Raw genomic sequence first — 24,364 nt, 5'->3', positions numbered from 1 at the left:
TTGTAGACTCCTGAAAGGGTCTGAGACTAGGACTCTGCCCCAGAAGCCCCTGCGGCCTGAGTCGTGGGGCAAGGTGCGCTTAGTCCTGGGGCAGCTACTGTCCCAGGTGCTGAAGGAAGTGGTCCCACTCCTGCCACCTCCATCTTCTCTGACTAATGTGAACCTGCTTAACCTCCACTTCCTAGAACAGCAAGACAAAAATGAAATCCTGGGTCACGTCTCTGTGAAGGGAAAAAGTTGGTTTTTTCAGTACCTAACTTCAGGTCAGCTTCACATTAAAGCTCCTGGCAACTGTGTAATAGATGTAACTATGGGGATTTTTTTACTTTCTGACTCTTCTACTGATAGTTTTCTTCAACAGCAGGTTTCCACCTGTCTCAAAACTTAAATATGACTTGTATGACTTTGAAGCATTTTAAATTTGAGAAAGTGATGCATAAAGAAAGGAGGAAATGAACTCTTATTGAGTACTGATGCTTACCAGATATTGAGTCAGTCACTTTGCACACACTTGTTTATTCAGTTTCCGCAACAGCGCAATGACATGGCTACTATTATGTAATATAAAATGAGGCTTTGAGAGAGAAACGATTTCCCCCAAACAAAACAGCTAGTAAATGGCAGACAGGGATGGTGACCTTGGCAGTACAATAGCAGGGAGTGAATCTGATCCTGGCTACATCAAGCTCTCTGGTCAACCTTCCCTAACGAGTAGTCTTACCCTCATGACTCAGGTTTGCGCTCCAGCTACCACATCAGCGTTCCCTCCCACACACATTCCTCCTATCCCCCAAGTTCACAGCCACTCCGGTCCTGTTGAACCTAGAAAGTACCAAGCGCCCCCTGCTGGCTGTTGATGAGAATAGCGCAGAAGTGACCACATAGTTTTTATTCCTGGGAATTTTCAGGGAGGTGGCTAGACCAGGGGAGGATTCCAGGAGAGAAAGGGCTGCTGTGTCATTGCTGGTCTGCGCTCAGCGGCTCCACCCGCAGCCAAAGTCCGCCCTCCGCACGCAGGATCAGCTCTGGCTTCCGGCGAGGCTCCTCACCCGGCAGGACGCGGAAGCGCAGTAGCGTGAGCGCCAGGACCACCTTCATCTCCGTCATGGCAAATGTCTGCCCGATGCAGTTCCTGTGGGCCGGAGTGAGGTCTTTGACTGTGCTGGGAAACTTCATCCAGGCCCCATCGCTCCTAGAATCTAGCTCACAACTCCCACCCCCACCCACAGTGATAGAGAATACGAAACTTGCCTGGGACCCCCACATAGGCTTGAATATCTAAGCCTGACCGAAAACCCATTCAGGGACACAGACCAGCAGGCAGGGAAACAGGACTCCCAGCACAATGTAGACCCCTTCTGGACCCACTATCATTCCCCAAACACTCCTATAACTTCCAGGGGAGGGGAGGGAAGGAGAACCAAAACTCTGACCATCTTCATTTTCCCCACTCCCCTACCAGAGAGTCAAGTCTGGAATCTCAGTCCCAGAACCTCCAACACACCACCCCATCCCTACCTCAGATGCCCACTACCCTCACCTGGGACCCACTGAGAAGGGAATAAAAGCCAGAGGTGACCTCCCCTTGATGTTTTCTGGCTCGAAGCGGAAGGGGTCATAGACCTGGGGGCAAAACAAGACAAGGCTACTGGATGGGATCTCCCAGGACATCCATCCTTGGAGAAGCAGATGTGTGTATAATGGGAGGGAGGTGATGTCTGATTTGCCAATCAGAATTCTGTAGTCTCCCCTGGGCCTCCCAAGGGGAATGGACAGGGATGATGGAGGTATGACGTGGGGGAGGAATCACCTCAGGGTCTGGCCACACAGATGGGTTGTGGTGGGTCCCAATAATATTGATGAGGCAGATAACACCTGTGGAACAAGAGAGGGCAGCAGGGCTAGGTCCTCACTGCCTCATTGACCCCTCTTTCTCACCAGGAAACTCCTCCCTTAGTCATTGTGAGTACCTTTGGGGATGACCCGGCCATCTGGAAGCAAAGTGTCCTGGGCATAGCGGCGGGAGATGACCGAGACCGGGGGGTGCAATCGCAGACTCTCCTTGATGCACATGGTCAGGAAGGGCAACTGGGCCAGGTCGTCCCTAAGGAAGCCCCACGACAACTATCCAGGGAGCAAAAACAGAGACACACCACCAGCCCTCCTGGTGCCCCATAAGATCCTCTCTGCCCAGAACAAAATCACAGATGGATCAAATATCTCCAAACTCAGTAAGTCATATACATAAATTATACAGCTTTTTCTTTATCCCTTGTACCTCAATTAAATGGTTTTTAAAAAGATAGAAAGAAAAGCAGTATCACAGAAGAACCAGACAAAATTGAGTCTGATGTTTTCAGCTTTTCTGAGCAACATACCCAAAATCTAGCCATAAAAATATTCAAAAATTTGTATAGAAATATATTATTCTTTATAGCAAGAACGAAATCAAAAGGCAGATGAGTAAGAAGCAAAAGAAACAGATTAAATGATGTTTACTCTTATTTATTACTGCACTACAGACACTAGTTAATGCAATTAGATGGGGGTGGGGAGGAGAGAAATATCATTTGAATGTGGGGGTAAATGTGTCATTTTTGGCAGATAATGATTTTATATTTAGAAAACAAGAGAATTCACTAGAAAATTTCTATAAACTTTGAAGATAAGATCCAGTAAGGGGACTGAGTTTTTTCCCTAATCCTCTTCATTTTGTGTGGTGATTTAAATTCTTAATAAATGGTACAGTTAACTAGTTCAAAATTAGAAAACTACACACTCCTATGGCCCAACACTCATTTCCCCTCCTCACTGTTTCCCTAGGTAACTTTGTTTTATGTATCCTTCCAAGGAGAGTGTATTGCATTTTAAAAGTTATATAGTATTAATAGCATGCTGTATAATGTACACCCTGGTCTGTATCTTTTTCATGTAACAGTATATCAGTGTCTTCTTGTACAGCTCCGAGACTTGTGTCAAGAATAGGGCCTTCTCTTCTGCGGAACTACAAATAATTTCCCATGGCTTCCTCTAGAGCCTTTGTGCCTGTGCATGCTCAGTCACTCAGTTGTGTCCGACTCTTTGCTACCCCATGGACTGTAGCCCGCCAGGTTCCTCTGTCCATGGGATTCTCCAGGCAGGAATGCTAGAGTGGGTTGCCATTTTCTGCTCCAGGGGATCTTCCCAACCCAGAGACAAAACCCATGTCTCCTGTGTCTCTTGAATTGGCAGGTGGATTCTTCACTACTCTGCCACCTGGGAAGCCCTCTAGAGCCTTTAAGATACATTTATTTTATATTTTATACCTTTGATTCATGTCGATGTTACGTTCATGTAAGACCTGAGAAAGAAGTTGGATTCATTTTTTCCATCTAACTCTCCAGTTGTTACAAGAGCTTTTATTAAACAGGCTTTATTTTTCCTATTGATATGACACTCCATATTTTTAGTGTTACCATGTTCACTGGGCAAGAAATTTATAACCATACATTGTTAGCTTTCCTGTGAGAAATAATAGAAAAGATGATGAAAAAAGATGATGATGACATCGACTATTTGGTTTAAATTTAGCAAGAAATGTTAGTGTCTGTATGCCACATGAACATATAGATGTTTCTCTATCCAGGTAGAATATATGATTTACCATAACAACGAGAATATTTAAGGGTTAATTTAACAAAATGTGCATACGGTCTCCATACTAAAATCTCAGACTATATTTAAACTATATTATTTTAATATCCAAAGTTGGTTATCCACTCCACACTCTGGAGTAGTGTGTGTTGATATTAGGAATTAATCTACCTTACACAGTCAGTCAGTCACATGTACAAATCGAACCCCTCCCTCCCTCCTGCCTCTCACTCCCCTTCTCCCCTACACCTTCTTACTCTCCATCTCTTCATTTTGGCCCTGCTATTTCTTGACCATAGAGCACCTAAAATGCACCTCAAAATAGCTACTGCTCATCTTGGAAGATCTAAGTTGAGGACATTTTTTCCAACCTCGATTTTCCTCTCTAAATAAAAACCCCACCCTGGCCATCTACACTGGTAATGTTCTGACCTGGGACTATTCCTCACCAGGCTGAGAGCTCCTGGAAGGCAAGACTGGGTCTGGTCCTTCCCGAGTCTCCAGGACACAGAATGGGACTTAGAAGAATTGGAGATGTCATAGAACTGAGAAGAAGGAGGCAGTGTACCAGTGTTTGTTGAATGGGGACTGGATGGAGGAAGATGCGGGTATCCCTGGACAGGTGGTGAATGACTTTAGTCCCTAAGAGTTCCATGTGAATCCTGGACTAAATAATATGAAGATATAGGGGTCAGGAGATCAGCAAACACTCATGGAATGAAGACGTTTGAAAACGTGATTTTTAGAGAGAAAGGTAACAGAGTGAAGGGGAAGTTCACATAGTGAATACGTGCTAAGTAGCAACATCTGCCCTCCCACATTGTCACCAGTTATCTCAGAAATCCAAGTTTCTGTCCTCAAAGCCAGAAAACTTTACCCTGCTATCCATACTGAGTAACAGATCCAGCTTCTGAGCTTTGCTACTATTCCCACTAAGTAATAATGACAAAATCCACACAAAATTTCCCTTATCCCCAGCCAGGAAACAGAGTCAGTGAGAGGGGTTCAGGAGCACACCATGAGGACCTGCACTCACCACTCAATCTCTTTAGACTCACGGTCCCTCAGAAGGTCTTGCACTTCTTGCCGGCAGCGTTCCTGGTATTCTGGGTGCTTTGCAAGGTTGTACAGGACCCAGGAGAGGCCACTAGCTGTGGTGTCATGGCCTGAGGAGTATCAAGAAAGGTTTGGATCTCTGGGCTACTTCAGCACCAGAGGGTGGACAGTACCCTCCCATGGGGAGGATGGGGAGGGGTTGAGTGGTCCAAGGTCCCCTTGGCAACATCCTGGAGTAGAGACCCAGCCTTCTAAGTAGTCCCACACTGGGACTCTCACCCTCAAACATGAAGGTGTCAGCTTCAGCCCGGATATCTTCATCTGATAATCCCTTCCCATCTTCATCCTGGAGAGAAAGCAAGATCCCCAGAATCCCACTAGCTCATAGTCCCTGAGCCTAAACTGCAAAAACCTCTGAATCTCCATCATCCATCCAGAAACCCAAGCCCACCCGGAACTCCTAGACCTCTTATGCCCACTCCAGATGTCTCTATTTCTTTGCCTCCTATGTTGTGCCTGGTGATAGAAATCAGTGATCCATTCATATTTTTATGTTTTGATATGATGAGGGATTTTGGAGGAAAAAAGGTAATGTCCACCTGGGTTACAGGATGATCAACTCAACTAGCAACTTGTTTTGGAAGCTAGAGATTGAGCCTTGTCCCCAAAGACATCTGCTCACAGGCTTGGTGAGTAAATCCAAAGATCTTTTTATCCTGGAGATAGGGAATGGGTATTAAACCTATAGAATCATAGACTGCTTTCTCACCAAAGATGATTTATTTAAGCTCCAAACAATCTCTCTTTTCTTCTCTCCTCTCTCCCTCTCTCTCTCCGTCTTCCTATGCCTATCCATATACCTTTCCCTACCCACTTTAGGGAAGAAGGGGCAGAAGTATTAGCTGTCCTGTATGGGTTCCAAATTTCAAAATCTGGAGGTAATTCTGCTGTGATGCTAGTGTGGCTGCATGTACAAGTACAAGTATCATGGTGCCCTCAAAAGAATTTGCAAATGGAGAACCAGAGCTAAGTTCTACTATGACTACTGAAATTAATGCTCTGCTCTGATCCAAGGTTCTGCATACATACAACACACACACAGAGAGAGACTAACTTATCAACTTGGAAGTAGACTAAAGTCTCAGGCCCTTGACAGTTTCAGAAATAGCAGTCCCTGCAGACAGTATGCCACACAATCTCTGACCCATACTTCCCTTCCTCAAGCACCTTCCATGACTCTCCAGTACCCTCTGTATCTTATTTAAGTTCTCTGATCAGATAAAAGTCCATTCTACTTCCTAAACTCAGATCCCAGAGGAACCCACCCTGGTCAACAGAAGCACATCGATGAAGTCCAAAGTCTTGGTCTTCACCTTGGCCTTGAGGAAGTCATCAGTACCCTCACTGGGAAGGGTGTGGCGCCGCTCCTGAATGACTGCATCTGTGAAGTCATGTACCAGGCGGCAGGCCCTGCGGAAGCGCCGCCAGTCTGGGGTGAGGAAGTACAGAAAGTCCATGTGCAAGAAGATCTGCTGGTTCCGCTTTGCCACAAGCGCACTGAGCTCCAAGATGGTGGCAATATATTCATTGGGCTTCCTGAAGGATGAGAGCATGAAGGGAAGCCACCACTTAAAATACCAGAAGCCCAGAAGCTGGGGGCTACCTCCCTTCAGGAAGCTGAGGCTCCAGAAACAGATGGTTCATAGATACAGTGTGGGGATGAGCCAGGAGATGTGGCTCTTCAAACTCTTCTCAACCCACATCCCATCTCCGTGAGCTGCCTCCATTCCCCAGGCACCCAGAGTACAGCTTAGACATCAGGCTTCTCTCCTTTCTCACCCAGTTTCTGTTCCCCATTCCTTCCCCACAGTGTTCACTCAATTCAGAACCTTAACCTTGCCCAGCTGATCAATGGGGATAACAGCTTCCTTACTCTCCTTACTTCCCGTGTCAACACAGTTGAATGGTGTTGTGCCTATCACAGTTGGTCCTGAGTCATCTGACAAGTGATCTCTTGGACATCTTCAAAGCTCAACTTTGACCATGACCTTCATGTGCTCAAATATCTTCCTTGGCTCTCTGGAAACCTCAGAATAAATTTCCTATCCTTTTTGTTTGGTTTCAGAAGGTTTTAAGCCCACTCCTCTAAACTTATTTCCAAGGTGTCTCCTCACTATTGCACACACTTTGCTCATTTTAGCCTGCTAGTTTTTATCAAGGGCTTCCCTGGTGGCTCAGAGGTTAAAGCATCTGCCTGCAATGCAGGAGACCTGGGTTTGATTCCTAGGTTGGGAAGATCCCCTGGAGAAGGAAATGGCAACCCACTCCAGTATTCTTGCCTGGAGAATCCCATGGACAGAGGAGCCTGGTGGGCTACAGTCCACGGGGTCACAAAGAGTCAGACACGACTGAGCAACTTCACTTTCCAAGCAATTCTACCTACCTAAAAGGATATCTCCTGAAGTGGGTGAAGGGTCCTAAGATGGTGGAGGAATAGGACAGGGAGACCACTTTCTCCCCCACAAATTCATCAAAAGAACATTTGAATGCTGAGTAAGTTCCACAAAACCACTTCTGAATGCTGACAGAGGACATCAGGCACCCAGAAAAGCAGCCCATTGTCTTCAAAAGGAGGTAGGAAAAAATATATAAAAGATAAAAAGAGAGTCAAAAGAAGTAGGGACAGAGATCCATCCTGGGAAGGGAGTCTGTAAAAAGAGAGAAGTTTCCAAACACCAGGAAACACTCTCACTGGCAAGTCTGTGGCAAGCCTTGGAACCTCAGAGGGCAGCATAACTGGGAGGAAAAATAAATAAATAATCAAAAGCCACAGATTATGTGCCCAGTGGTAACTCCCGGCGAATAAGCAGCACAGACACCCGCATCTGCCACTAGCAAGCAGGGGCTTGGCAGGGAGGCAAGGGCTGCATTGCTTAGGGTAAAGACCAGGCCTGAATGCTCTGAGGGCAATCTGAAGGAACTAACTTGAGATAGCAAACCAGACTGTGGGATAGCTATCCCGCGAAAAGCCCTAACCTAAGACACCACCAGGCCCACTCACAGAACAAAGGACTGAGCAGAGCTAGCCGGCTGTGGACTGGCCCACCCCCCACTGGAGACAGGCAGGTGAGGGCAGCCAGAGCCGGAAGGGAGCTATCGTGGCCCCAGAGAGGCATCATCTACCAACTGCAAGCAGGCTTCGTTGCTAACCAAGATTTCTTGATATTCTGGATGGTCGACATCTGCCGGGAGGGTCACAGCCAGAGATCAGCTTCCCAGAAGAGACACACAGCACACCTGAGAAGGTGCACTAGTTGTACACCCAGAAAACCAAGTGGCAGGGGCGGGGGAGGCGATAAGTTGCAGCGACCCTGCTTGCCAGGCACCTGGTACCTTAGCTGCTTGGACCTGGGAAGACATAAAATGCAGGCTAAAACAAGCCTGCACCTTTCTGGAGCACCTGAGTACCTGAACCTGAGCGGCTTAGACCTGGGAAGTGCATACAACCCAGGGCCAGCCTCAGACAGTTCCCAGCAGAGCAACCTAGAGCCTAAGCAGTGCAGACAGGGAAAGCACAAACGCTGGGAGCTGGGGCAAACCCAGTGTGGCTGAGACACTGCGAGCACACGACAGTGTTATTTGTTTGCAGTGTTCCTCGCTCCCCACAGCACAACGGAATGAGCCTAAAAAAGTGTCCACCACCGCCACCTTGTGTCAGGGCAGAAATTAGGCACTGAAGAGACCAGTAAACAGAAGAAGCTAAATAAAACAGAGGGAACCACCTTGGAAGTGACAGGTGCAATAGATTAAAACCCTGTAGTTAGCACCAGCTATATAGGAAGGGGCCTATAGATCTTGAGAAGTATAAGCCGGATTAAGGAACTATCTGAAAATGAACTGACCCCACACTGTCCACAACAACACCAGAGAAAGTCTTAGATATATCTTTACTATTATCATTCTTTAAATTAAAAATAAAATTATTTTTAAGTCCTCTATTACTCTTTTAATTTTCATTTTATAACCTACTATTACTTTGCACAAAAAGACCCTATTTTTTAAAGCAAACCTCATATATATATATATATATTATAATTTTTGTGGCTTTGTTTTTTCTTTAATATTGTATTTATGAGAATCTAAAGTGGAGAGTGAAAAAGTTGGCTTAAAGCTCAACATTCAGAAAACGAAGATCATGGCATCCGATCCCATCACATCATGGGAAATAGATGGGGAAACAGTTGAAACAGTGTCAGACTTTATTTTTCTGGGCTCCAAAATCACTGCAGATGGTGACTTCAGCCATGAAATTAAAAGATGCTTACTCCTTGGAAGGAAAGTTATGACCAACCTAGATAGCATATTCAAAAGCAGAGACATTACTTTGCCAACAAAGCTTTGTCTAGTCAAGGCTATGGTTTTTCCTGTGGTCATGTATGGATGTGAGAGTTGGACTGTGAAGAAAGCTGAGCGCCGAAGAATTGATGCTTTTGAACTGTGGTGTTGGAGAAGACTCTTGAGAGTCCCTTGGACTGCAAGGAGATCCAACCAGTCCATTCTGAAGGAGATCAGCCCTGGGATTTTTTTGGAAGGAATAATGCTAAAGCTGAAACTCCAGTACTTTGGCCATCTCATGCGAAGAGTTGACTCATTGGAAAAGACTCTGATGCTGGGAGGGATTGGGGGCAAGAGGAGAAGGGGACGACAGAGGATGAGATGGCTGGATGGCATCACTGACTCGATGGACGTGAGTCTGGGTGAACTCTGGGATTTTGGTGATGGACAGGGAGGCCTGGCGTGCTGCAATTCATGGGGTCGCAGAGTCAGACACGACTGAGCAACTGAACTGAACTGAACTGAACCTCTACTCTAGATTTTTAATCTTTGCTTATTGGTATTTGTTATCAATTTTGCACCTTTAAGAACCCAATCTTCAGTACCCATTTTGACTTGGGAATCAGATTACTGACTTGACTGCTCTCTCCCTCTTTTGACTATCCTTTTTCTCCACCAGGTCACCTCTATCTCCTCCCTCCCCCTTCTCTTCTCTACTCAACTTTGAATCTCTTTGTGTGTTCTGGGTAGTGGAGAACATTTAGGGAACTGATTACTGCCTGGACCTGTCTCTCACCCTTTGATTCCCCCTTTTATCCTCCTGGCCACCTCTGTCTCCTTCCTCCCTCTTCTCTTCTCTGTGTAACTCCATGAACATCTCTGAGGGATCCACACTGTGGAGAGCACATAGGGAATTGATTACTAGCTAGCTTGCTCTCGCCCCTTTTGATTCCCCATCTTCTCCTGGTCACCTCTATCTCCCTCCTCCCTCTTCTCTTCTTCATGTAACTCTGTGAACCTCTCTGGGTGTCCCTCACTGTGGAGAAACTTTTCATCTTTAACCAAGATGTTTTATCATCAGTGCTGTATAGATGGAGAAGTCCTGAAGCTACTGTAAGAATAAGACTGAAAACCAGAGGCAGGAGGCTTAAGTCCAAATCCTGAGAACACCAGAGAACTCCTGACTCCAGGGAACATTAATCAATAGGAGCTCATCAAACGCCTCCATGCTGACACTGAAACCAAGCATCACCCAAGGGCCAACAAGATCCAGAGCAGACATACCACGCAAATTCTCCAGCAACACAAGAACATAGCCCTGGGCTTCAATATACAGGCTGCCCAAAGTCACACCAAACCCACTGACATCTCATAACTCATTACTAGTCACTTCATTGCACTCCAGAGAGAAGAAATCCAGCTCCACCCACAAGAACACTGACACAAGCTTCCCTAACCAGGAAACCTTGACAAGCCACGGATCCAACCCCACCCATAGTGAGGAAACTCCACAATAAAGAGAACTCTAGAAACTGTGAGAATACGGAAAGGCCACCCCAAACACAGAAATATAAACAAGATGAAAAGGTAGAGAAATACCAGAAGGTAAAGGAACAGGATAAATGCCCACCAAACCAAACAAAAGAGGAAGAGATAGGGAATCTACCTGATAAAGAATTCAGAATAATGATAGTGAAAATGATCCAGTATCTTGAAAACAAAATGGAGTTACAGATATATAGCCTGGAGACAAGGATTGAGAAGATGCAAGAAAGGTTTAACAAGGACCTAGAAGAAATAAAAAAGAGTCAGTATATAATGAATAATGCAATAAATGAGATCAGAAACACTCTGGAGGGAACCAACAGTAGAATAATGGAGGCAGAAGATAGGATAAGTAAGTAGAAGATAGAATGGTGGAAATAAATGAAACAGAGAGGAAAAAAGAAAAATGAATTAAAAGAAATAAGGACAATCTCAGAAACCTCTAGGACAATGTTAAATGCCCAAACATTCAAATCATAGGAGTCCCAGAAGAAGAAGACAAAAAGAAAGACCATGAGAAAATACTTGAGGAGATAATAGCTGAAAACTTCCCTAAAATGGGGAAGGAAATAGTCACCCAAGTCCAAGAAACCCAGAGTGTCTCAAACAGGATAAACCCAAGGTAAACCAACGCAGGACACATATTAATCAAATTACCAAAGATCAAACACAAAGAACAAATATTAAAAGCAGCAAGGGAAAAACAACAAATAACACACAAGGGGATTCCCATAAGGATAACAGCTGACCTTTCAACAGAAACTCTTCAGGCCAGGAGGGAATGGCAGGGCATACTTAAAGTGATGAAAGAAAATAACCTACATCCCAGATTACTGTACCCAGCAAGGATCTCATTCAAATATGAAGGAGAAATCAAAAGCTTTACAGACAAACAAAAGCTGATAGAACTCAGCACCACCAAACCAGCTCTCCAACAAAGGCTAAAGGATATTCTCTAGACAGGAAACACAGAAAGGGCGTATAAACTCAAACCCAAAACAACAAAGTAAATGGCAATGGGATCATACTTATCAATAATTACCTTAAATGTAAATGGGTTGAATGCCCCAACCAAGAGACAAACTCTTGCTGAATGGTTACAAAAACAAAACCCCTATATATATTGTCTACAAGAGACCCACCTCAAAACAAGGGACACATACAGACTGAAAGGGAAGGTCTGGAAAAAAGATATTTCATGCAAATACAGACCAAAAGAAATCAGGAGTAGCAATACTCATATCAGATAAAATAGACTTTAAAACAAAGGCTGTGAAAAGAGCCAAAGAAGGACACTATGTAATGATCAAAGGATCAATCCAAGAAGAAGATATAACAATTATAAATATATATGCACCCAACATAGGAGCACCACAATATGTAAGACAAATGCTAACAAGTATGAAAGGGGAAATTAACAATAACACAATAATAGTGGGAGACTTTAATACCCCACTCACACCTATGGATAGATCAACTAAACAGAAAATTAACAAGGAAACACAAACTTTAAATGATACAACAGACCAGTTAGACCTAATTGATATCTATAGGACATTTCACCTCAAAACAATGAATTTCACCTTTTTCTCAAGCGCAGATGGAAGCTTCTCCAGGATAGATCACATCCTGGGCCATAAATCTAGCCTTGGTAAATTAAAAAAAATTGAAATCATTCCAAGCACCTTTTCTGACCACAATGCCATAAGATTACATCTCAATTACAGGACAAAACTTAAAAATTCCAACATATGGAGGCTGAAAAACATGCTGCTAAATAACCAACAAATCACAGAAGAAATCAAAAAAGAAATAAAAATATGCATAGAAATGAATGGAAATGAAAACACAACAACACAAAACCTGTGGGACACTGTAAAAGCAGTGCTAAGGGGAAGGTTCATAGCAATACAGGTATACCTCAAGAAACAAGAAAAAGTCAAATAAATAACCTAACTCTACACCTAAAGCAACTAGAAAAGGAAGAAATGAAGAACCCCAGGATTAGTAGAAGGAAAGAAATCTTAAAAATTAGGACAGAAATAAATGCAAAAGAAACAAAACAGACCATAACAAAAATCAACAAAGCCAAAAGCTGGTTCTTTGAGAAGATAAATAAAATTGACAAACCATTAGCCAGACTCATAAAGAAACAAAGAGAGAAAAATCAATAAAATTAGAAATGAAAGTGGAAAGATCAAAACAGACAACACAGAAATACAAAGGATCATAAGAGACTACTATCAGCAACTATATGCCAATAAAATGGACAACTTGGAAGAAATGGACAAAATCTTATAAAAGTACAACTTTCCAAAACTGAACCAGGAAGAAATATAAAATCTTAACAGACCCATCACAAGCACGGAAATTGAAACTGTAATCAGAAATCTTCCAACAAACGAAAACCCAGGACCAGATGGCTTCACTGCTGAATTCTACCAAAAATTTAGAGAAGAGATAACACCTATCCTACTCAAACTCTTCCAGAAAATTGCAGAGGAAGGTAAACTTCTAAACTCATTCTGTAAGGCCACCATCACCCTAATACCAAAATCAGACAAAGATGCCACAAAAAAGAAAACTACAGGCCAATATCACTGATGAAAATAGATGCAAAAATCCTTAACAAAATTCTAGCAAACAGAATCCAACAACACATTAAAAAGATCTCCATGCTTGTTTATTATCAAATATGTAGTTTGTGGGATTGGCGGGAGCAAAATACTATAAATAAATAGAGAACCACTAGCAAAAAAAAAAAAAAAATCATACATCATGACCAAGTGGATTTTATCTCAGGGATGCAAGGATTCTTCACTATCCACAAATCAATCAATGTAATACACCACATTAAGAAATTGAAAGATAAAAACCATATGATTATCTCAATAGATGCAGAGAAAACCTTTGACAAAATTCATCATCCATTTATTATAAAAACCCTCCAGAAAGCAGGAATAGGCAATGGTACCCCACTCCAGTACTCTTGCCTGGAAAATCCCATGGATGGAGGAGACTGGTAGGCTGCAGTCCATGGGGTCACAAAGAGTCGGACACGACTGAGTGACTTCACTTTCACTTTTCACTTTCATGCATTGGAGAAGGAAATGGCAACCCACTCCAGTGTTCTTGCCTGAAGAATCTCAGGGACGGGGGAGCCTGGTGGGCTGCCATCTATGGGGTCGAACAGAGTCGGACACGACTGAAGTGACTTAGCATAGCATTAGCATACCTCAAAATAATAAAAGCTATATATGACAAACCCACAGCAAACATTATCCTCAATGGTGAAAAATTGAAAGCATTTCCCCTAAAGTCAGGAACAAAACAAGGATGCCCACTCTTACCACTACTATTCAATATAGTGTTGGAAGTTTTGGCCACAGCAATCAGAGTAGAAAAGGAAATAAAAAGAATCAAGATTGGAAAAGAAGAAGTAAAACTCTCACTGTTTGCAGATGACATGATCCTCTACATAGAAAACCCAAAAGAATCCACCAAAAAATTACTAGAGCTAATCAATGAATATAGTAAAGTTGCAGGATATAAAATCAACACACAGAAATCCCTTGCATTCCTATACACTAATAATGAGAAAATAGAGAAATTAAGGAAACAATTCCATTCACTGTTGCAATGAAAAGAATAAAACACTTAAGTATATATCTACCTAAATAAACAAAAGACCTATATATATAAAACTATAAAACACTAGTGAAAGAAATCAAAGAGGACACAAATAGATGGAAAAATATACCATGTTCATGGATCAGAAGAATCAATATAGTGGAAATAAGTATACTACCCAAAGCAATCTATAGATTCAATGCAATCCCTATCAAGCTACCAACAGTATTTTTCACAGAGCCAGAACAAATAATTTCACAATTTGTACAGAAATACAAAAAACCTCTAATAGCCAAAGCAATCTTGAGAAAGAAGAATGGAACTGGAGGAATCAACGTGCCTGACTTCAGGCTCTACTACAAAGCCACTGTCATCAAGACAGTATGGTGCTGGCACAAAGACAGAAATATAGATCAATGGAACAAAAGAGAAAGCCCAGAGATAAATCCACGCACCTATGGAGGGACTGGGGGCAAGAAGAGAAGGGGACGACAGAGGATGAGATGGCTGGATGGCATCACTGACTCGATGGATGTGAGTCTCAGTGAACTCTGGGAGTTGGTGATGTACAGGGAGGCCTGGAGTGCTGCGATTCATGGGGTCGCAAAGAGTCGGACACAACTAAGCGACTGATCTGATCTGATCTGATGGACACCTTATCTTTGACAAAGGCAACAACATACAATGGAGAAAAGACAATCTCTTTAACAAGTGGTGCTGGGAAAACTGGTCAACCGCTTGTAAATGAAACTAGAACACTTTCTAACACCATACACAAAAATAAACTCAAAATGGATTAAAGATCTAAACATAAGACCGGAAACTATAAAACTCCTAGAGGAAAACATAAGCAAAACACTCTCCAACATAAATCACAACAGGATCCTCTATGACCCACCTCTTGGAATATTGGAAATAAAAGCAAAAATAAACAAATGGGACCTAATTAAAATTAAAAGCTTCTGCACAACAAAGGAAACTATAAGCAAGGTGAAAAGACAGCCTTCGGAATGGGAGAAAATAATAGCAAATGAAGCAACTGACAAAGAATTAATCTCAAAAACATACAAGCAACTCCTGCAGCTCAATTCCAGAAAAATAAATGACCCAATCAAAAAATGGGCCAAAGAACTAAACAGACATTTCTCCAAAGAAGACATACAGATGGCTAACAAACACATGAAAAGATGCTCAACATCACTTATTATCAGAGAAATGCAAATCAAAACCACAATGCAAAATGCAAATCAAAACCACCATTTCATGCCAGTCAGAATGGCTGCTATCCAAAAGTCTATAAGCAATAAATGCTGGAGAGGGTGTGGAGAAAAGGGAACCCTCTTACTCTGTTGGTGGGAATGCAAACTAGTACAGCCACTCTGGAGAACAGTGTGGAGATTCCTTAAAAAACTAGAAATAGAACTGCCATATGACCCAGCAATCCCACTGTTGGGCATACACACCGAGGAAACTAGAATTGAAAGAGACACGTGTACCTCAATGTTCATCGCAGCACAGTTTATAATAGCCAGGACATGGAAGCAACCTAGAATGTCCATCAGCAGACGAATGGATAAGAAAGCTGTGGTACATATACACAATCGAATATTACTCAGCCATTAAAAAGAATGCATTTGAATCAGTTCTAATGAGGTGGATGAAACTGGAGCCTATTATACAGAGTGAAGCAAGCCAGAAAGAGAAACACCAATACAGTACAATAACGCATATACATGGAATTTAGAAAGATGGTAATGATAACCCTGTATGTGAGACAGCAAAAGGGACACAGATGTATAGAACAGTCTTTTGGACTCTGTGGGAGAGGGCAAGGGTGGGATGAAATGGGAGAATGGCATTGAAACATGTGTATTATCATATGTGAAATGAATCACCAGTCCAGGTTCAATACGTGATACAGGATGCCTGGGCTTGGTACACTGTGATGACCCAGAGGGATGGGATGGGGAGGGAGGTGGGAGGGGGGTTCAGGATGGGGACATGTACACCCATGGCAGACTCATGGCAATGTATGGCAAAACCACTAAAATATTGTAAAGTAATTAGCCTCCAATTAAAATAAATAAATTTATATTTTAAAAGAGAAAAAAAATAAAAGGATATCTCCTTCTCCTTTCCCTTCCTGTTGTTCAATGTCGAGCTCTGACCCGCCTCCTCCAGGAAGTCCCTTCTGATTGTCCTAGCCAGTCTCCCCTCCCTCATCTGCTCCTTTGGATCTATGTCTCATGTTCCCAGGCCCTTGGCCAAGACTCACTCTTGGCAATTGCTGTCATAACTGAAGACACATTTCTGCAGACTGTCCAGGGTCATGAGGCTGATGTGTTCAAACATGTCCAGATGGGTGTGGCCTTCTGTGATCAGACGCTGCCACTTGGCCTGGACAGAGAAGGGAACAGCATTAGGGCTGAAAGCTTGTTCCTCTGAGCCTCTCCTCAGTCTGAACCACTTGGATGGACTCCCTCAGATCCTGCATCCTGGGCCTGGGATCCCCTTTCCAGGAAGAACCAGGCTTGGGTGGAAGTGAAAGTTGTTACTGTTAGGACGTTAAGTCCCCATGGCTAGGAGTCAGGAGATCTGGGTTTTTTAAATCCTGGCTCTGCTTCCTACATCTTTGTATATTGTGGTAACATTAATGCATAAAGTAGGTACACAGCAAATGTTAACTTTCTTCCTGCTTATTGTTGTAAATTGATTAAGAAAATGTCTCCTATGTTGAAAGAAGTAGTCTTACATGAGCTCTGAGTAACCCTGCCCTTTAATGTTGGGTATGCAAAAAAAAAAAAAAAAAAAAAAAATTGCAAGATCTCTACATTCTTTACCTTAACCATTTTGCAGAGTTATATTTATAGGCAACAACCTTGAGGGGTAAGGTTATGTCTCCCCCTGGACAAATATCAAGCTTGCTTCTAATTCTATAAAATTCATAAAGTCCCTAAACCTATACTGCTACCCCCAGTAATACAACATGCTACATGAGCAGGCAGCAATTGAAGACCACTTGTGGCATCTGCATGGGATTTGGTGACATGGAGGAAGAACGCAACCAACTAGAAGCACATGCTGTTTGCTGGGCCAAAAGTAAGAAACTGTCCTTTGTCTCTGACCCAGGATCTCATGTATTCTGGCAGAATCCATGAAACAGTAGCAAGCTCACTTGAAGCCTGTATGTAGGAAAAATTCCAAGCACTTCACAGAAGCCTGCCTTCTAGTCCTTCATTTCCCTGTGTATATATCCCAAGCCTTTGCAATGTAATTTTTCAGAAGCTTCTATTATGAGATGGAGCCTATTTCAGCATCTTTCATTTATGACCTGCTCCTAGACTTGTTTTGGCCAGTAGACCATGCTGAAAATGATGAGATGCTTATCCCAAACCTAGATCCCAAGGGACATTGTAGTTCCCCTCAATCTGAGGGAACCCTGCTTCTGTGATGTGAACAAGCCTCAGATACCTTCTAAAGGAAGACAGTCATGAAAGGAAATCCATTTGCCCCAGGCGAGGTCATCCTAGATCAAATTGCAGTCAGCCAAGCCCTTAATGTGACAGAGCACAGAACTTCGGCTCAGCAAAGTTTCCTGTCTGACCCACAGCTGATCACAGATACATGGGCAGCCCCATCCACCTCCACAAGGACCGGCCAACTGACTTACAGTCCTGTTGTCAACACTAAACTCTTATTGTTTCGAAGTTGTTACTTGGGAATAACCACTACACAGTGTGCCTCATTATCACCAAACATATTCCAAGATTTCAAGGCTTCCCTAATGGAAACAGAGAAACTAAAACCTACTATGTGCCAGAGATGGCTCCATACGTCTCAACCCCCTGCAAAGCAGGGATCACAGCGTACTCATTTTTACAGCTGAAGAAACTGAGGCTCAGAAAGAACAATGGACTCAAGCTGCCCAGAAGAGGCAGAATTCCAAAATGATATCTCTGAGTCTCCATTATCCCCAAGAATCCAGCTGGGACCCTGGGTTCAAGAGACTCACATGCATGGTGTCTGCGCTCTTGGTGAAAATCTTCATATAGGGCTTCAGGATGTTGAAGTGGAAGGCGGGTGTCAGCATGCGACGGTGCCTGCTCCACTTTTCACCAGCACTCAGCAGGAGCCCATCCCCTAGCAGAGACAGCCACGGGGAGTGGGCAAAGGAAGACCTTCTCCTGGGTCCCCAGGGTCATCCCTAACCCCCTTCACAAACAGTTACTCACCCAGCCAAGGCTTCAGAAAGTCATAGAAGATCACATCCTTGGGTGCAGCAGCAGCTGACATGAAGGAGGACCATCAGGGGCCAGGGAGAGGGGGAGGGGACAATCTTTTGTGTGGAATAGAGGATCCCAGCCAGGAATCTGCCCACTCTGAGCCCTCCATAGCAGGAATGGGATCAAGAGCATAGGAAGCCAGAAGCCAGGTGGAGAGGTGACAGAAGGCAGGGACCAGACCAGGCTGCAGAACAGAAAAGAGCAAAGCAGAGTCCATAGACACAACTCTGTGTGCTTAGACACACCCCAACATGACACAACATGCCCCAACATTCCCTGACACAGCTCCTACATGGTCCAACAGGTTATGAAGACACAGGCATAACCCAGAACTTTACAAAACATCATTATGGGGACCAAGGACACCACATCTGCCCCAGTACTGACCTCTTCTGAGACATCTGACATGGCCACATGTGTTAACATGTCCTGACATGGCTCCAACATGAATGACACAACCTGATATGACCCAACAGCTCTGCCATGAACCTGAAGACCATCTGACCTGACCTCAGTGTGCCCCAGGCAGGCTCCAGACAGGACTTGAATATACTGATGACCTGAACCAGGGGACCCAAGCATACCCTAAAACCTGCATCAGACAAGACTCACGTAAGGTCTCAAGCATTTCTGAGTGACCCTGAGTCCCAGACCTCAGACAGACCCCAAATGTGGCCCAAACATGACCAGCAGGAGAATCAGACAATCTCAGAGAAGAACCAATCAGGTCCTAACATGCCTCAGATATCTTTGGCCACAGCTGAACCTCAGGTATGAATCTCTGACCTCAGGTGTAAACATATATCAAGTGTCACCAGTATAACATATGCCAGCTGTAACCAGAGTTCAGGGAGAAACATAAACCTGACCAGACATGGCCATGCATCCCACATCACACAGACATGCCCTAGGCATGAGTAGACATGTCTGGAGGTCAGGCAGATGAGGGATCCAGGTGAGAGAGAGACATTGGTATCTCTGCCACACACCCCTCTGCCTGCACCCTGGTCACCCACACACCTGAAAGCAACACTTTGGCCATGGCAGCAAGCAAGCTGTGGCCAGGGAGGCATCTACCTGGAGCAAAGAGCACAGGCTTGATGCAGGTGGGGTGGATGGTGCGGATGATCACACTCCAGGACCCGACCCACTAGCAGTACACATCCGCATAGGTGCTGGTCAGGCCCTGTGTGTACAGGAGACCTTCCTCTTAGCTCCAAATCTGGAAAGGAACAAAAAGGACCCAATTCACAATCTTCTAGGCTGCCAGAGGCAAAGACTGGCAAGGCAGTAATTGACACCTGCACTCATGGATCACCTCTAGCAGCTGCTCCTCTGTTCTCAGTCTCTTCCCAGGGTCCCTCCTACACCTTTTATGAACTGGGATCTGTTGGGTACAGAATGGCCTTCCCAGGTGGTGCTAGTGGTAAAGAACCTGCCTGCCAATGCAGGAGATGTAAGAGATAGGGGTTCTATCCCTGGGTCAGGAAGATCCTCTGGAGGAGGGCATGGAACCCCACTCCAGTGTTCTTGCCTGGAGAATCCCACAGACAGAGAAGCCTGATGGGCTACAGTCCATGGGGTCACACAGAGTTGGATATGACTGAAGCAACTCAGCATGCTTGCAAGGATACATGATAGAAAGGGGACTTCCCTGTTTGGACCCCAAACACCATTTTCATGCAACTTCTCTTCCATCCCCATATTCCAGGTGAAGAAACTCTGGCTCTACATAATAATTTGCCGACATTCTCATAGACAGTAAGCCTGAGGTGGAAGTCCAAGTCTGTCCAAATACAGAGCTTGAGTTCTTAGCCATTAAACTGCTCTGAATCCCAAAACAATAGCTCAGAGGACCCTGTGCCTCCAAGACCAGACACTCAGAGGCTTGCGGAACTGGTCCTATGAATCTGGCAAGGGAAATTAAAGGAAATCCTATCATTTTCCTAGAAATGTTGTGAATGAGCTGATTTTTCTGTGGGGATTGAGCTTCTGGGCTTAATCTTAACCAGGATGACAGGGAAGCCATCATAGATGAACTCAGGACTAAATGATGAAGACAGATGTCTGATGACATTATTTAGTATGTGGAGCCCAGCTAGGCCTGAATATACCCTCAAGGAGGGTGACTTCAAAGTCAATTGATTTCTTGGCGAAGTTCATAGTAGGGTGGTTTTTCCCCCACTACTAACAATGAAAGACAACTTCAGCAGCCAGAGGCAGTCAGGGTGCTTCCAAGGCTCACCCAGCATTATGGTGTCAGAGCCAAGGTTTCTGCCACATGCTTCCTGTCCCCCTTGCCTGCTTGGACTGTCGAAGGGTGGGAGGGGCAGAGGACAAAGGAAGGGAGCCAGGGTGTGGTAGAGTCTCCTCAGGAAGATTCCTGGGGCCTGGAGAAGGAGGACACTGAACTGGAAGTGGTCAAGCCCCAGGATTGGGTCAAAGAAACCGACCCTTCAGAGAGGTAGATGTCAGGTTTCAAGATGGCGGTGGTTGGGTGGTTGACCGAAAGGCTGAGGTGAAGGCCCTTACGAAGTCAAACGGGCCGAGAATCATTTAAAAAAAAGAAAAAAAGAGAGAGAGGTAGATGTCATGGAAATAGCAACCTGGATCCTGCACCAGCTAGGAGCCTTCATTGCTCTCGGACAGGGGATGCGTGGGATGAGGCCAGACCTGGAAAGGGGTCTGGGAGGCCATGGATGCTTATAACATCCCTCTACTCTTTGCTTGAAAAAATTTCTGCTCATCGCTCCAGACCCAGTTCCAGAAACTCCTCCTCCAGGAAGACTTCCAGCATGCCCCAGCAGAGAGCCTTGCTTCTTCTCTGCATTGTCACAGCCCAACATCTTCCTCTGGCCAGGTCCTGACCTACCACATCAGATATGTGACCTCAAGACTAAGGGTGTCCTTCACCCAGAACACCAGGGTTGGGTAGAGACAGCTTTGGGAGGAGGGAAGAGGCAGCAAGAACGGTATTGGTGAATATTTGAAGGAAAGAGAAAGATGGCTGAGACAGACGAGGGGAAGTGAAGTGGGGTTGGTAGGGGCCACATAGAAGCTTGGCAGGGAGGAGCTGGAAGCCCAGAGCTGTGTCATGGCACCCACCATCACAAGCTCTGCATGGGTACCTGAGGCATTGGCGACGATCCGGATCATGTCAGGGTGGCAGAAAATGATGATGGGAATGGCAGGGCCAAGGCAGATCCTAAATCCTTGGGGGTAGTTGGCTACCAGCTGGGTGAAGTCCCGCAAGCCCTTCTCCGTGGGGGGGTACTGCAAGCAAAGTAAGGGCCATCACTCTTCTAAAGAAGCCACCGCAGTGGACAGTGTGTGGGATTCTGCACAAATGGAGGGAACTTTTGCTTCCTCCTTCCCTCTGGGGGAGAGAGGGTCCTGGAGCATCTCCAAGTCCCAAGGATATACCCCAGAGCACAGGAAAAAAACAGGCTTTCTGCCCACAGGGAGGCTGATCTTGGCTTGAGAAGGCAAGTTTTTCTTGACCTGGGAGTGATTTCAGCCCCAAGGGGTGGCCATAGAGGAGATGCCCACCAGGGAGGTTTGTGGATAGCAGGGTGGCCTCAGGACTCCTTCCTGGGTTTGTTCTCACTTTATTTCATAGTCTGTTCCATCTACATAGTCTCCAGTTCCTGGCATGCTGAAGGGTCTGCAGACCTAAGACCTTCCAGTCCTGATCTACTGCAAGGGACAGATGTGAACTCTGCTTAACCATCAGGAAAGCGGCTCTGATCTCTGCTGGCCAGGCTCTGCATCCTGTCTAACCTATGGGTGTACCATTTACACAGAAGAAACAGAGGCCATGTTCCCCAAAGAGGGTAGAATGGAGGGTTGTCTCCTGGTGAAACCCTCAGAATCCTCCCCGTCTGGGTGCCCCATTCAAGTCTGACAAATACCCCCAGATGTTCTTGGGAAGTGAACATAAGTCACTCTCACCTCTGTGATTTGCTTTCCTCTGCCCAAAGGCCACCTGAGCACTCAAAGCACTTGAGATTGGTCCAGAGAGGAAGAGTCACTTATCTGAGGTCACACAGAAAGAGGGGCTAGAGAAAGGAAGAGTGACCAAGACCAGACCCCACCACCAAGCCGTTAGAGGGGACGGCAGAACTGCAGTGATTTTGTAACATTCCTACTTTCCCCAGACTTGGCTGAGACCCTTTCAAGACCCAGAATCTCAGGAAATCTTCCCTGCAGGCTTTAGAATGTATTTCCCTTCTGAATGTTGCCATAATAAACAATAAAATTGCAGTAAGTCCTCCCCCAAGTTGTAGTTCTCATCCCAGGCAGGAAAGAAAAGTTGCATTCATCTCTTAGCTGGGCTGCTAGGCAGAAGGTGCTGGACACCCATTCATTTGACTTTGACCGAGGGAGGTGATGGAATGTTCATTACCTAGGTCCTCAAGCATTTATTTTGCATGCTTACAGTATATGCCAGCCCCGCACTTGGCACTGTAGTGTCTGCTCACCAAAACTGTCATCAAATTGGGAGGTGGTTAATAAGTAATTGGACAATTTACTGTTCAATTATCATGAGAAAGGCCAATGAAAGTTCAAGGTCTGGTGCACAAGGTGGGCAGGCGTGGAGGAGAGGAAGGTCTAAAAAGGCTTTTGAAAGAGGAAATGATTGTCCAACTTTATCCAGATGGGGTGAGGGGACCAGTGGGACCTCTTGGTTGGGGGGGAGTAAGAGAAGAGGGAGGGGTCCCTGAACAGGGAGGGGGTGGGTAGCTCTATGCCATAGGTGGGGATGGGGAGGTGATAGCTGTTTCCTGGAAGGAAGCCGTAACCCAGAATGAAAAGACACAGGAAAGTGGCCACATGCAGAGCAGACCCTGGACAGCACCCTTGAGGAGGTCTCAAGGCCACCATGCAGACTGGAGAGGCCAAGGGACCAGGTTCTGTGCAGCCCAGCCTCTGAGGTGCACTAATGTGTGCAAGGCAGGCAGGAAATGGACCCCAAAGCAGGCTAAGGCTGGAAAGACAGGATGTGGGGAAGGTCTCAATGGCAGAGCAGAGGAATGAGGGAGGGAGGGAAGAGGGGGCTCCCTGGCCTCCCTGGCTTCTCTGCTGTCCTAGACCCCAGCCCAAACCCTGAGGCCTATTCATGAAGTCCATCCAACCTGATCCCCCAGACCTGTCCTGCTGCTCACACTCACCTGGCCCATGTGACCTAAGAACCAGTTGCGTTTTGGTGGTTGTGGGAAACACTGAAGGTGGCGAGAGTTGTTGTAGAAGGTGTAAGTCCAGGCCAGGACGTGGGCCAGGATCCAGGAGGCCCCAACCAGCACCAGCAGCAGCCACGGAGAGGCTGCCACCGGCCTGAGTCCCAGCCAGGATAGGCTCAGCTCCAGCATCCTGTGGTCAGATGGGGTGCAGAGTGAGTCCTGAGGATGAAGGAAGAGACAGTGATGGTGAGCTGTGAGGCAGAGATGGAAAGAGGGAGAGGAGCAAGGGAATGAGGGGCAGGGATGGGGAGTGATGGGGACGGGCAAGATGGGCTCAGAGACAGGTAGACAGGGGCTGGGAGAGGGGAGGGAGAAACAGAAATTTAGAGGAAGAGGGAGAGAGAGAGACTGAGGCTGGGAGAGGAAAGGGAGAACCAGAGAAATTCAGAGGAAAGACAGAAACAAAGAGAGAGAGACAGAAAGACATACACACAGATAGAGTGTGTGTATTCGTTACCCACTGGTATCTATTCATTTCCTAGGCCAGTTTATTACCTGGAACCACTGCCTAGGGCAGTCTGCCCCAACCCTAGCTATGGCACCACCACCCAACCCACTGCCCACCTCTTGTCTCCCAACCTACCACTCTCTGTCAGGAGCAGCTTGCTGTCACAGGGTTTCCTGGCCCCTCCTCCTAGAAGG

The 24,364-nt window shown here is 45.3% G+C and overlaps 1 protein-coding gene across 1 annotated transcript; it reads right to left on the bottom strand.

Annotated features, from left to right (window-relative positions):
* Nucleotides 1–957: 957 nt before the first annotated feature.
* On the bottom strand, nt 958–23,851 carry LOC102286596 (cytochrome P450 4F2). Its single transcript, XM_005904136.3, has 12 exons — nt 23,654–23,851; nt 21,611–21,755; nt 18,432–18,485; nt 18,212–18,339; nt 16,475–16,596; nt 6,015–6,285; nt 4,969–5,035; nt 4,670–4,799; nt 1,971–2,104; nt 1,811–1,875; nt 1,541–1,623; nt 958–1,132 (listed from the first exon to the last, which is right to left on the bottom strand). Exons 1-12 carry the CDS (start codon nt 23,849–23,851, stop codon nt 958–960), a joined length of 1,572 nt encoding a protein of 523 aa, XP_005904198.1.
* Nucleotides 23,852–24,364: the final 513 nt, after the last annotated feature.

This window comes from Bos mutus, chromosome 7 (assembly GCF_027580195.1).
Source record: "Bos mutus isolate GX-2022 chromosome 7, NWIPB_WYAK_1.1, whole genome shotgun sequence".
NCBI lineage: Eukaryota > Metazoa > Chordata > Mammalia > Artiodactyla > Bovidae > Bos > Bos mutus.
The sequence above is the reverse complement of the archived record's forward strand: the minus strand, read 5'-3'. Positions and strand labels throughout refer to the sequence as shown.